The following is a 15,463-nucleotide window of genomic DNA, read 5'->3' as shown; positions in this document are numbered from 1 at the left end:
CAAGTCAGTACATTTGTTACAATTGATGAACCTGCATTGACACATCATAAGGGCCCAAAGTCCATAGTTTATAGTTCACTCTTGGTGTTGTACATTCCATGGGTTTGGACAAATGTGTAATATATCCGTCATTGTAGTATCATATAGAGTATGTTCACTGCCCTAAAAATTCTCTGTGCTCCACCTTTCCATTTCTTTTTCCCCAGCTCCTGGCAACCACTGATCTTTTTACTGTCTCCCATTTTGCCATTTTCAGAATGTCATATAGTTGGAATCATAGAATGTAGGTTCTTCAGATTGGCCTCTTTCACTTAGTAATATGCATTTAAGATTCCTCCATGTCTTTTCATGGCTTGATAGCTCATTTGGGGGTGTGTGTAACAAGATTCTGTTGTCAGGATGTACCATAGTTTATTTATCCATTCACCTAATTAAGGAGATCTTAGTTGCTTCCAAGTTTTGGCAATTAGGAATAAAGGTGCTGTAAACAACAGGTTTTTGTGTAGACATAAGTCTCCAACTTCTTTGGGTAAATACCAAGGAGCATGATTTCTGAATCATATGGGAAGGGTATGTTTAGTTTTATAAGAAACTGACAAACTGTCTTCCAAAGTGGCTGCACCATTTTGCATTCCCGCCAGCAATGAATGAGAGTTCCTGTTGCTCCACATCCTTGCCAGTATTTGGTGTTGTCAGGGTTCCTGAGTTTGGCCATTCTAATAGGTGTGTAGTGTTATCTTGCTTTAATTTGCATTTCTCTGATGACATATGATGTCATATCCTTATTTTCCATCTGTATGTCTTCTTTGATGCAGTGTCTGTTAAAGTCTTTAGCCCATTGTTTAAAAGGGTTTTGTGTTTTCTTATTGTTTGGTTTTAAGACCTCTTTGTATATTTTGTTTAAGTCCTTTATCAGATGTGTCTTTTACAAATATTTTCTCACATTCTGTGGCTTGTCTTCTCATTCTATTGACATTGTCTTTTGCAAAGCAGAAGTTTTAAATTTTAATAAAGTCCAGGCTATCAATTATTTCTTTCATGGATTATGCTTTTGGTGTTGTATCTAAAGAGTCTTGGCCATACTCAGGGTCATCTAGGGTTTCTCCTGTGTTATCTTCTAGGAGTTTTAGAGTTTTGCATTTGCATTTAGGTCTATGATCCATTTTGAGTTCATTTTTGTGAAGGGTGTCAAGCCTGTGTCTAGGTTCTTTTTTTTTTTTTTTTTCATGTGGATGTCCACTTCTTCCAGTACTATTTGTTGAAAAGATTGTCTTTCTCCACTGTATTGCTTCTGCTTCTTTGTCAAAGATAAGTTGACCATATTTATATGAGTCTACTTCTGTTCCATTGATCTGATTATCTACTCTTTCATCAGTACCACACCATCTTGATTACTGTAGGTTTATAGTAAGTGTTGAAGTCAGATAGTGTCAGTTCTCCAAATTCGTTTCTTTCCTTCAATGTTGTGTTAGCTATTCTAGGTATTTTGCCTTTTCATATAAACTTTAGAATCACAAAATATCCGCAAAATAACTTGCTGGGATTTTGACCGGGATTGTACTGAATCTATAGATCAAATTGGGAAGGACTGACATCTTGACAGTTCTGTGTTGAGTCCTGTAATGCATGAATAGAATAGTTTTTCTTTGGTTTCTTTCATTATAGTTTTGTGCTTTTCCTCATATAGATCTTCCACATATTTTGTTAGATTTATACCTAAGTATTTCATTTTTAGGGGGTGCTAATGTAAATGGTATTATGATTTTAATTTCAGATTCCACTTGTTCATTGCTAGTATATTGGAAAGCAACTATTATATATTAACCTGTGTCCTGTAACCTTGCTATACTTGCTTATTATATTCTAGGAGCTTTTTTCTTGATTCTTTTGCATTTTCTACATAGACATATGCCAACAAAAACAGTTTTATTTATTTCTTCCCTATGTGTGTATACCTTTTATTTCCCTTTCTTGTCTTATGTTAGCTAGGACCCAAGTAACTTTCCAAATGACACAGAGCTGTTAAGTAGCAGAGCCATTACTTAATCTCACACCCATTTTGTGCCAAAGCCCACACCCTTCAATCATTAAGCTAGCTTGCATTCAGTGCCCCTTTCTTTAACTCTCACCTCTCTTTATTTGCTGCCTCTTAAAATAATATTTTATTGTTTTTATTTATATTACATTAACTTCTCTTTTATGGGCATAGATTTTATGTTCCTTTGCATACAATTTTCAGCTTTTGTTTGTTTATTTATACTTCCTTTTGCCATCTTTGTTATGTTTTTTGAAGTGTTTCTGCTTTCCTTTTTGACTTTTTTTTTTTTACCAGAGTTCTTGCTCTGCAAAATTCTTTCAGCATGGGATGTAGAATTTGAAATTTAACTTTCACCTGCAGTGGTTGCTCACTTTTACCTTCTTATCAATAAAATATATAGACATTAAACCACAAAAAAATTTTATTAATCATGACTCACCTTGCCTCCTCCAGTGCATAGTGAGGTCTGACAGTGCTCATGCCATTAACTTAACAAAAAAAGTTTCACTTAGTGGGACAATACACCCTCTTTTTTTTTTTTTTCCAGAGAAAGTTTTTAATTTTGAAAATTTGGGGGATTTCTCAAAATGTTAAATAGAGAGTTTCCATATGACCCAACAGTTCTAATCCTAGGTATCTTCCCAAGAGAAATGAAACCATATGTATTAATTTCCTCTGGCTGCTATAATAAGTTACTACAAACTTAGTTGCTTACAACTGATCTTTTCTCTTCTTTTTCTGGAGGCCAAAAGTTTGAATTCAGTTTCACTGGACTAAAGTCAAGGTGTTTGCAGGGCATCTAGTTTCCATAAAACTAGAAAACAAGTATTCTGCCTCTAAACTATACTAGTAGGACAGCCATAAGATAACAGTTACAGGCATTCCCATTCCAAAGGGGAGAAAATGGAAGGAAGAAACGAGCTACCAGCCCCAAGTACCTTCAAAATCCAACCAGACAAATTACATTGGGTTTTAAGATCTGGGAATAATCCTCTGTGGCTTAAAATTGGCATTAGGTAATATGATTCCTCCAAATGTGTTCTTTTTCAAAGTTGCTTTGGCTATTCTAGTGTTGTTGCCTTTTCATATACGTTTTAGGGTCAGCTTTTCCATACCTACAAAAAGTCGTACTGCTTTTTTGATTGAAACGTGTTAAACCTATAGACCAACTTGGGGGAGCACTGGCATCCATGAACATGGATTCCAACCCATGAACACGGTCTCTCCATTTACTTAGATAATCTTTAACTTCTTTCATCAGTGTTTTGTGGTTTTCAGCAAACGGATTCTGTACATTTTTGTTAGATTTATACATAAGTATTACATTTTGGGGGACCAAACCTGCCAGGCAGCTTGCTTCTCCAGCTTTACCTTGTTCGCTGATGATAACTCCTGAGTCATCTCAGGTTCACTTTTCCCTCTCCTGAGGTTCTCCCCCCATGGCTTTAATGTTTTGTTTTCTGAGTATTGAAATAATACATAATAAGTGCAAGAAAAAATCCAGAACACCCATAAAAGATAAAAGAAAAAACCCAAGGATTATCCCCAGTATTATCTCCTAGGGAGAACCATGATTAGCATTTTTGTATATATCTTTCCAAGTATGTTTGTGCTTAGACCATCATGAAATTATATTAATAATTTTTACAAAAAGGTGCCCACTAGACATGTTGTTTTAGATATATATACACCTCGATGCTATGTTTTGGACATCTTTACATGTGGAAAAATAAAATATTCATCATCTCCACTACTCTGCGTAGTATTTCACTGCCGGTGTAAGCCATATTTATATGATCTGTGTGCTGTGGAGGATAGCTAAGTTCTTTCTTTTTCTTTCCTCATCTTCCTCCTCCTTCTTGCCCTCCTTCTTGTTCTTCTTCACCTTCTCCCTTTCCTCATCCTCCTTATCTTCCTCTTTTTATTTCTCTCCCTTTCCCTCCCAACTCATGCCACTCCTCCTTCTCCTTGTGTTCCTTTTTGGTCTTCTTCCTCCTTGCTTAAACTTAGACCGCTCTGCAATAAGCATACTTGCTTTCTTCATTTTGATTTCTTAGCACTTTCTCGTCTTTTACTTTCTGCTTCTTCCCCTCCATACTTACGTTGGGATTCTACTCAGTGTCCCCTCTCCTCTCATAACTTTGTTCCAAGCTATCCCTTCTCCCCCTATTCTGATTAGTCTGCACTTTGATTTGACTTTCATTTTCATTCATTATTAAGGTGAGCAATGTTAAGAGCCTTGCTGATGATTACACAGTTATTCTTGTCAGAGCCAAGCGAGAACTTGGTTCTCCTGGACCATCTAATGATGGTCTTTTCACTCAATTGAGTTGCCTTATCATGGCTGAGGTTAGAAAGAGCCTCACATTTAGTATACAAGTCAAACAAGGAAGAAAGCAAGCAAGCAACAACAGCAAAGAAAAATAAAAAATAAGGGGAAAGAGAAGAATACTCCCTAATTTAACTAAAGGGACTTGACTTAATTGTCTCTCTGCTGAGTGACTTTGTTCCAGATGAATTAAAAAAGAACTGTTTGTGAATGTTTGCCTTCTTTCATTTGTTCTAAGACTATTTAAAATGTATAACTGTTAAGTTACCCAACAGTGTCATTTGAGACCTAAGATTATAAGGCTAAAAGGAAGCATAATAAATAGAGTCAATAATATCTGTACTCAGAGGTAAGAGAACCATGCCTGATAAATTAATTTAATTTCTTTTTCAGAATTAAAGGAGTTTGTATACAGACTCTGTACAAAATATCAGGTAGTCAAGACTTGGTCTTATAATCTTTCCCCTAAATCATCACAAGTAAATAAGGAAATTATAAATATGTGATTAGGTAAACCAAGTTGGAAGAGGAAAACAACTGGTCTTATTAAATGTATCTTGGAAGTAGGTTTTTGCAAAGCCAAGGTCACTTCCTCTGTGGCTTTTTCTCATGACTGCCTTTGTTTCTCTTTTGGCAGTAATTGCTTCCTGATCCGGAGCATTTCTTATCCAAGCTACCCATTTGCCATGAACTAAGTCACTGTTGTTTATTATGTTATGCATTTAAGATATATCAATTATTAAATTAATTAAACAAGGAGACAATTAGGCTGAGGTGGCTGTAATGTCATATATAAGCAATCCAAAATCTAAGCCTGTAAATGCCTCAATGTTACAAAATCAAAACCTAAGGACAATCCATCACAAACAGCCATCTAGGCTTTAAGCTGTAGCCAGTCAATAATTTCCTTGCTTTGCTTCTGTCTTTTCTCGGTAAAAGTGTCTCCCTGCGCTTCCTGTTCATGGAATGCTCCTAACCACTTCTGGTTTGACACTGCCAGATTGGAATCCATTCTTGCTCAAAGAAGACCTTAAATTTTTTAATTTGCCTCAGTTTATGTTATAACACTATACAGTAAAGAGACCACATTTTAAAACCAGATGGAATTCTTTTTATGCTGATGAGAATTGCCTTTTAAAGTAAAAGGAGATTAAATACTTATTCCAACATTGCTTCAAGTGGTTTTGAGAGACAGGGGGTATTCTCCTTGCAAATTGCCTTCACACTTTACCACAAACAAGAGGTGTTCCCTACCCCCCACCATAAGTTTGGAGTAGTAGAACAGTTACTAGAAAAAGTACACTTCTTTCTTTTGTATCCCTAGTAAGTTCACCAGCCTTTTCTGTGCTTTAGTGTCCTCAACTATAAAATGATGGATAATAGCAGGACTTAACTCATAGAATGGTTCTAAAGGAATTAAATATCTAAATTGCTTAGTACAGTGCCTGGCACATAATAAACACCATATGCCTTTGCTATTACTGTTTCTACCACTACTAACAGCTAGCAGCTACTACTAACAATTCTCCCTCCTTTCATATTAATTTAAGAATTTATTGGCTCCAAATGACTTTTGGCTGTGTCTACAAACAAAAAACATCCCTCAAAGCTGAAGATCTGCCACTAATGAAACAGTGAAAAGATGTGTGGCAGGATCTACCTTCAATTCTGAAAGGAGGTCCCCAAACTGTTTTGAGCAACGAAGTGACATCATAGTACACACACAACCACGCAGATGGTTGCTCTGAAGGAAGCCCTTTTCAGCTGATATATGTTGCACACTTTTAAAAGAGTCAGTCGTATACTTTACATCTTGTTTCTCCAAGGTAAATACACTTCTTGAAGATAGAAGCTGTATTTTCCACTTCTGTGCACTTCGCATAGCATCCAGCACACTGTCGTACAAATTGCAGGTGTTCAATAAATAAATATGTTGATTAGCTGCTGAGGTAGAGTTACAGGAAGGAGAATTAGGAATAAAATATTCTCTAGTTAATTGCAAATTGCTTCCTTGCTTAAAAATGAATTTGCCTTTTATTCTCTTTTTCCACAGTTTCTGGAAAATGCTTCAGTTGGCATTTGTCATTTGATTTTATACAATTTTGTAAATTCGATGGAAATTTGAATTCTTGCAAAGGGTCTGTTGTAGCGTTTTCTATTTTTATTATTGTTTCAAAGTGGAAAGAAGTGTGGTGTAAAAGCAAGCCTGTTCCAATCACACTTCATGGAATTTGTTAAGAGAATCATTGAAATGTAGAGCTTGTAGGGACCATGTTGTTACAGCCTAAACACGCAGCACACTACCTGAATACCGTGGAAACTTAATAAGTCGTTGAAAAATAAATGAGCCATTGAGTGCACTCTCTTCACTTCACGAATGAAGAAACTGAGGCCCAGATTCCTTGCCCACAGTCACACAGTGGCATAAGTCAGATTAAAATAAATGTTCCTTGATATCATCATGCTTTAAATGTGGATCTCACATTTAAATTGTAACATGGAAGAGACTTTAAATTTGGTCTTTGACAAACTTCTTTTCCTTTAAAGAATATGAATAAATCAAATTCTTGGTTAATATCTGTTACACTTTAGGAAGGCAGTAGTAAGAATTTGTTCATACAAGTCAAAAGGATTGTTTGAAGGTGAAACCAAAGCGATATGTTTTTCAAGTGGTTTGTTCAAGGCCTGTCAATCTCTTCCTTTCCTTTCTCCCTCCCATAAGTTTTTTTCTCTGTTGTATATGATTAGGGGTTCCTATCTACTATGAAAGACTTTCTGGTGGAAACATTTGTCTCTCTCAACACGTAACACATCCACCTCCATGCATTGCTTAGACTTTCAAGAAATATTGGTGGTGTCCTGTGGACCGACTTTCTGTTATTTTACAGGATGGAAAAAAAGAGTCAAGCTCATGTACCTGTATGAAGGGGCCGAAGCTCTCAGAAATAGGGACCATTGCCTGGATGATAACGCTCAGTGATGCCCTCCACAATTTCATCGATGGCCTGGCCATTGGGGCCTCCTGCACCTTGTCTCTTCTGCAAGGACTCAGCACTTCAATTGCCATCCTGTGCGAGGAGTTCCCTCATGAGTTAGGTAAGGGACTCTGCTCTCGTTCTCCAAGTCCGTGCTTCTTGGTTTCAGGGGAGGGAGATGTTTCAGGTGACACACTCTTAAAAATCCTGCTGATGCCTCAAAAAGACAGAGCCCTTTTTTAGACAATGATGATTTTCTTTTATTTCATCCCCAAATAGGAAAGTAACCCTACTTACTCGATATGTTCTTCTTTTAGGGGACTTTGTGATCCTACTCAATGCAGGAATGAGTACTCGACAAGCCTTGTTATTCAATTTCCTTTCTGCATGTTCCTGCTATGTTGGGCTAGCTTTTGGCATCTTGGTGGGCAATAATTTTGCTCCAAATATTATATTTGCCCTTGCTGGAGGCATGTTCCTCTATATTTCTCTGGCGGATATGGTAAGAAATTATAAGATTTTTATCTTGTTTTAATTTAAATTTGGAATGACACATCTGGGTTATGAATTGACTAAGGGTGACCTTTTGCTTTCCACAGTGTGGAAGGCCTTTCTGTTGTAGTTTAAAATACTCCTGGTCCAACAGATAACTCTTTTTCAGTAGTTTGTACTAATAGTGATTTGAAAGTGATTCTCATTGATTGTTTGACCTAGGATCTCATTGACAGAGGATGAAATGACTTATTTTTGCTGAAGGAGAGATATCTTCCCAGGTGTTTTGCCTTGTGGGTAAAGCTTGTATTCTATAGTATGTCTCCATAGGACTTTTCTCTCTTCTTTTGTGAGGATGTCACATTCAGAAGGGAATAACTTGTTAAAGTAAATAGCATTTTGTTATTTCAAAGTTCTGAACAGTGAGAGCCTTTTGAGTTAAAGTAAAACTGGGAAATTAAAATTGAACGGTATTTACTTGGGACGGTATATATTTGTATCCATGTTTATGTCTATGCTGTGTCTGTCTTTATGTCTGTGTGTGTGTAAGAGAGAGAATACCAATGGTCCTGTGCATTTTCAAATAAATCATGGACAGCTTTCTAGAAAATGAAAATGTGCTAAGCGGATGCAACTCAAGGAATGTTTCTTTTGCATTTGGAACTGAGGATGTATTACATACATAATTTAATAATTTCCTTCATCTGCATTCTTAGTTCCAAATGATAGCTGTCTAGCTCTGTTCATTGTTCTGCGCAGGCCCTTATAAGTGCAAGGATTTCACCTCTTAGAACCATCACTGCATTTTTGTTTTTCTTCACAGAATTAATGCCTCATAGCATATTTTATGCTAGGTCATCACTTCTCCTTTCTGTAATATAAGAACAGAATCTATTAGAGTTATTCAATTTAAAGAAATAATACTAGTAAGTGATGCTGTATATACTTAATTGATTTTTTCAGAACGCATACTTGCTTCTTTCAGAACGGTTTCATAAATTTCATCCATTTTATCCCAGTAAGTTTTCTCAAAATCAGGCAGGTGGATTCTGGAGACCTCTTGGATGCTTTGATACAATGCACCACTGTATGTATAGCAAATCACTTTGAAATATGTTTTGAAACGATCGCATTTGCAGATCTTCTCATGAAGCCTTTTCAGTAGAAGTTATATGCTGAGAAAGGATAGCTTTTAAGTACAGAACTTGGGGTTTTAATTGCTTTCACTGCAATAAGATTGTTATAGTTCTTCATTTCAAGAACAGAGCACAGTTTATTTAAAAACCTTATGATTTTGTGAGGGACAGAACAAGCAAAAAGAAACAAACTGAAGAGAACAGGAATTAAATATATAGTGATTTCTAAAAATGTATTTAATCAGCTACTATTGATTGATATTTTTGTATCAGGCTTGGAAATTGTGGGCCCTGCAGGGAGCAAAAAGGCAAAAAGCCCCGTGTTCCTGGGGCTTCTGTCTACAAAGAGGGGAACCTGAAATTCAACAAACAAAATCACACAGAGGATTACATAATGACAAATAAAAGACTGTGAAATGAAAGGAAAAACAATGTATATGATGAAAGATGATAATAAGGGAACCTAAATTAGGAGGGCCTAAGAGAAGCCTTCTGAGGAAAGTAAGATTTAAGCTGAAACCGCAAAGATTTAGCTCATTGAAAATTTTGAGGGAAAAGAGTTCAGGTAGAGGTTTTGGTGGGTGTGAAGATTTTGAGGTTGGAAAGAGGCTGGATGCATTTGAGGTCCTAAAAGAATGGTGTGGATGGAGCGGAGCTCGGGGGCAGAGAGAGAGACAGAGAGACATAAAATGAGGTAAGTCCCATCTCACTGTATTGCCTGTCTTGGGGAGCACTATTTTCATACTTTTCTTCTTGTTGATGTCTAGTAGTGCTGGATATCACTGTTATGCTCTCTATACTAAAACATTTAAACAACTCAGAGAAATGCTCGTCCCCTCCCACCTCCACAGGAATCTGTAAGTGACAGTTTTTATGTTCTCCCACAAGATGGCAACAGTTATCTAACAATATATCTTTCCTCTAGTTTCCAGAGATGAATGATATGCTGAGAGAAAAGGTAACTGGAAGAAAAACCGATTTCACCTTCTTCCTGATTCAGAATGCTGGGATGTTAACTGGATTCACAGCCATACTGCTCATTACTTTGTATGCAGGAGAAATTGAATTGGAGTAATAGGAAGTGAAAGATGGTGTTGTTAACGAAGGCATTTAATATTTAATAAATAAAACAGCTCCTATTTAGTTAAAAGATAATTTTGTTTTCAGCTGTAGGTCAAGAAAACTGATTGTTGGTTTTCTGATCTGTGAAATAGGCCATTATTTGTTGTTAAAAATCCTTCAAAAAGCTTTTCAGTTCCAGCCTGAGAAGCCTGATACACGAGATATTTGTTAAATACTCACTTTTTTAATGTTTCACGCACACTAAAAATCATCACAGAGCAAGAAACAACTCATTCTATAATCATTTTGACACCAAGACTTGGAGAAAAATACAGACTAGGCCGTATAAGCCTTTGAACCTCTATGGTTGTATCAAATGTTCAAGTAGTTTCAGAGTGGTTTTCTTTGAATTAATTTGTTTTAGTGCTTTTCACAAGCAAGGACACAGATACAAATGATTCCAAGGCCTTAGTGAACCCAGGAGAGAAAGATTGCTCATAGCTCTTGTTTTGTTTTATATTTCAGTTAGGGACGTCTAGGATTGTTTTGAAAACCATCCTGAAATAATATGAATTATGAAATCAGTAAAGTTTTGTTAGCCCTACTAAGTCCAGACTCAGTGTAAACTCCATCAGATTCCGTAAAAAGCCAGAACTGCTTTTTTATGACTTACGTTATGGTTGTACCATGGCAAATGGCAGAACAGTATGTAAAGCTGGTGGCAACAACGCTTCAGTATCCAATGTGTTTGCTTGTGAAGGTGAAGAAAATGTTGGTTTATAGAAAGAAATTGAATGTAATTTTAAGCAATTTACTTTTAAAGATGAACATAACTATTTAGCAGAGGATATTTTAAATAAATGCAAAATAACATCTGGACGGCTGTATGCCAAAGACTGATTGGCTAGGAAATATATGTTCCTTATGGGTGATTGAGAGACATTCAGAAAATACTTCTTTTATGTTCAGCCTACATTTTTCCTATATTGTATACCTTGCAAAATAATTCCACGCACCATGGTTATTTTTCTACCCTTTATAAAAGATAGAGTGTGTTTATTCGTTTAGCAGATACAAAAAGTTGATCTATAATTGAACATCCTAACCCCAATTCACACTCCCAAGTCGTTGAAGGAAGATGATTTGACAGTGAGGAAAATGATTGAAAGAAGCCAACAATGATCTCAGGAATTATATTTTTCTACAGACCATAAAATGATACCACATAGCAATAATGCACATGGGATGAATATTTAACATGTATGTTAATGTACATTTCACTCTATGACTGACAATTAAAGAATATTGTTTGACCAAACAGTAAACACCTTTGAATCCATGTATTGTCATTCATTATTCATTTTAATATGTATTTTTTTGTGTGACTTCTATGTACTTGGTATTATGAGGGAGAGAACTAGCTATGTTTATTTCAAAGATATTCAGCAAATCAATACTGTAAAGATTAATCATTGTTCATTAAAATCAGTAAACATAGAATCTATTTTTATCATTTCACCTGTTTACATTCAATTTTAAGAAATCATCTTTACCTCTTTAAAGCACAGATTGTATGTCTGGGTTAAGAAGCTATTTACAACATGATATTAAAACAAGATAGTTTAACAAACTCTCTTTGGTGTAGATCAGCGTATATGTAGACTGTCTGGGTGCTTCATGTTACTCTATTCATGTGTTGATCTTTGGACCATTTTCCTCAACTCTGAGGAGAACAGAGGCAATAGGGTATGAAGACCCAAAAAAGCAGAACAGAAAATTGCTACTTATTAGAGGCTATGGCTCCAGGTAGAAGATAGGATATGGGAAGCCATGCTTAAATTTAAATTATCCTAGATAACAAAATGTAAACCTATCAGTCAACATACCTTATCCTGAGATATTCATTATACCAGTTGAATATTCCATAATTTCAGGCTTTAAAGATGCTAGTATGTCAACCCAAATATGATTTCAATGCATTATATGGGCGTGTATACTTTTATTTTTGCATTATTGAACTTTATAACAATGATTACTAATTTGGCATTTTTTGAGTACTGAATCAGACCCTGTCTTAGTCTGTTTAGGCTGCTATAGCAAAATACCACAGACTGAATAGGTTATAAACAACCGAAATGTATTTCTTACAGTTCTGGAGGCTGGAAGTCCAAGCTCAAGGAACAGGCAGATTTGGTGTCTGGTTTGTAGATGGCACCTTCTTGCTGTGTCCTCAGGTGGTGGAAGGGCAAGGGATCTCTCTGGAGCCTCTTTTATAAGAGCACTAATCCTGGTCATGAGGGCTCCACCCTTTTGATCTAAGTATTTCCCAAAGCCCTTACCTCCTAATATCGTCATCTTTTGGGGGTTAGGATTTCAACATATGAGTTTTGGGGAGATGTAAACATTCAGACCATAGGAGACCTCTATTACCATACTCATGTGGAGTAACAACCAACCCGAAGAGTCTGAAGACCCCAGGCTCACCGCCACAGGTTATTGTCATGCTCACGGGTCTGATGAGCAGATCCAGCCTGGGCTCTGCTGGGTCGCTCCACTTCAGGCTGTGGGTCATCTAGGTTGGGCCAACGTAGTAAGAGGTGCTGCAGAGTCAAGTGGCAAATAGACATGCGATTCTAACGCAGGAGGAGAGTGAAGAGGGCAAATGGGTTCAATCTACCCTATGTAGATTTATTATTTCATTTTCCTTAGAAAATATCTAATACAAATTCACCCAAAGTTTCCAGAACTACTTTCATGTTTGAACTTAGTATTTAATACCAATTCCTTTTTATGAGAATATTCTTTTCTTTCCCTTACCAGTGTAAGTTATTGTGTGTAGATGTATGGATGTCACACTGGTTTGCTCTGAGTCAGGATAATCTGTGTTTCTTTAGTTTGCAAGTCTGACCCTGCGAGGTTCACTTCTATAGCAGTTGCTTAGCGGTGCCAACGTGAGAGTCCAGTTGTATAATAGCCCCTGAATAGCATTTCATAATGACCTCTAGATGTTTAGTATTTCCAACCTGCCAACCCAACATCTAAGAGGGTTTCTTTACCTAGAAGCTTAAATTTTTGAAAAATGAATTAATTGCGAAGAACAAAGAGCACTCTGATTTACCAGGTAATCGCTGTAGGTGTATTAACAGAACTAGTTATTGATGGTCTGTGCCAGGGAAACATTAACTACCAATCTGTCCTCCATGCTCTGATGGCATTGTCTTCACTTTGGTTCTTAGCAGTAGGCTACCGTGATTTCCAGACTCCCTCTGTTTTATTTAAGGTCCATCACAGTACAGGAGGTTGACAATACAAGAGGTTCTAACTCTGAGATAAATTCCTTAGCACTGATGTTGCTACATCTGCTTTCTCACTGACACTGTCTTCCCCCCAACTGTGGGTTGAAAGACCTGTGTAAGATTGCATTGCCCTTAACTTCCTTTCCGTGCTGAGTACTCACAGAGCCTTCTCTCATGGTCATTTAACTCCTTATACTGGAGGCTCCCAATCAGGGACTTTACTAGTAAAATTTCAGGTAAGCTAAGGCAGCAGGATAAACTGAAAACTCCAAATTCCTGTTCCATTAATTCTGAGACATTGTTGAGGAACTTATAGTTGCGTGAAAAGGAAGATCGTCTGTTGGAATCTGGTAAGGCCAAGAAAATGCCAGCATCATTGCATTTAGGATTCGCTAGCATAGAATAACAGGCGTGTAAACATGTTAGGTTTACTTTCCTTCCTATAAAAGGAGTGTGGAAGAAGCAGTGCAGGGCTGGCGTAGCGGGTCCTTGGTCATTGGGAATCCCGGCTCCTTTGACTTGTAATCTTTGGCTTCTGACTTTAAGATTACTTTATATGCTAAAATGTTTGCTAGAGAGATCCCACCTAAATTCCACATAGCAGGAAGGAAGAAGGGGTAGAAAGGCAAAAAATTCACACCTAGCTCTTCATCCCCCTTCAAGGAGCTTTCTCAGAAGTAATACACAGCAATCTCCACTTAGAGTCACGTATCAGATTTAGTCGCAGGCCACACCAACTTGCAGGGGAAGCTGGGAAATGGTGCTTTTAGCTGGATATACTACCACCAATAAAGTCAGGGTTCTGTTTCTAAGAAGAAGCGAAGAATGGATATTGGGTAGTAGAGTGACTGTATCAGGTAAAGACAGGCTTGCATCTGGTTCACTTGGGGAACTTATCATTCTAGGTGGTTCTGACACAGCCAGCTCAGGGAACTGTTTCTTTTAGGGATTCTCATGACTTCTTTCAGATTAATTCCTTGACACTTTGACCATTTTAATTATACTGGGCCACCTGACCAATCTTACCTTACAAACAGTATTGTTCATACACACTTGTACTTTCTAGTTTCTCTGTCGCAGCCTGTTGTGAGTATTATTTATTTACCTTGAAGACATCCTGTGTTTTTCACAGGACGGTCTACCTTCTACGGAAACAAACAGAAAACCAGAAACCCCAAAACAAGAAAGAAACCTCTCTTTTTCTATGGACGTTCATCTTTCTTTTTGAAACTCTTCTGATTATGGGGCTCAAACCCAGAACTGTAAAACTAAGTACTGTCAGTAGAAATTGGCAAAAATAAATTTTAAAAATCATTTGTTTTTTTCCTCTCTCGTTACGGGTCATTACGGCTATGTAGCATAAGCTAAGTTGGATCAGAAATGTTACCTGATTTTTGTAGATAATTAAATGAGCTACTGGTGGCACCAAATCTTACATTGCTTAGTTTGGATATATACAGCAATATTACCAAGAATATTTTTCATGGGTAGGGCTTGCAAGTTTTAAACTTTATATAATGGTTTAATTCCTGTTGCAGTGGTTGTGCATGGGAGCCCAACAACTGTATACACCTGTCTGTGGGAAAACCCCAACAGGGCAACACGTGGACAATTTATGACCATGCTTGTGGTCACCCAAGGGATGTTTGATCAGGGGTCATGGGAGAGAAAAATAAAGATGAAATACTTTGAATTACAGGGGCAGGTCTCATAGGAAGAATTCAAATCAGAACTATTTCCCTCCCTCACAAAGCTGAGGAAGTTTACAAAACCTGTCTCATTCTGGATTTTGTGGTAACTCCATCAGAAGGCCCTACAGACAGCCCAGTAGGGGCCACTGCAGTTATGGACACAGTGGACTGGTGTCTGACTCCCTTCCTGGAAACAGGGAGACTGAGAAGAGGCTGGCAGGTAGCTTTGGAGGCCACTCTCTCAGATGAGAGAGTTGGTACATTCAGCTTGAACTTCAGCCCTAGAGTTTGTTGGGACAAAGGACACATTAATATCCCCTTGGCCTAGTGTGATCTAATAGGGGATGAGAGATCTGGTCTGGAACAATTTAAAATCGTGTGTGAGAAGGGTGCCATGTTGAGGACAGAGAAGGTCGGTACTGAGTGGACTTCTGGAAAAGCCAA

At 37.3% G+C, this 15,463-nt stretch overlaps 1 protein-coding gene across 2 annotated transcripts in view; it reads left to right on the top strand.

Annotated features, from left to right (window-relative positions):
• SLC39A8 (solute carrier family 39 member 8) overlaps positions 1–11,371 on the top strand; it is a 70,879-nt gene extending 59,508 nt beyond the window's left edge. For both annotated transcript variants that reach the window (XM_067035550.1, XM_059067311.2), the window contains exons 7-9: positions 7,256–7,463; positions 7,660–7,844; positions 9,896–11,371. In XM_067035550.1, the coding sequence (XP_066891651.1) occupies positions 7,256–7,463; positions 7,660–7,844; positions 9,896–10,045 (543 nt within the window). In that variant the 3' untranslated portion in view covers positions 10,046–11,371. The remainder of the gene's footprint in view (positions 1–7,255; positions 7,464–7,659; positions 7,845–9,895) is intronic.
• Positions 11,372–15,463: the final 4,092 nt, after the last annotated feature.

The sequence above is a fragment of the Kogia breviceps genome, chromosome 6 (genome assembly GCF_026419965.1).
Source record: "Kogia breviceps isolate mKogBre1 chromosome 6, mKogBre1 haplotype 1, whole genome shotgun sequence".
In the NCBI taxonomy this organism is placed as follows: Eukaryota; Metazoa; Chordata; class Mammalia; order Artiodactyla; family Physeteridae; genus Kogia; species Kogia breviceps.
This window is presented reverse-complemented; position numbering and strand designations above follow the sequence as displayed.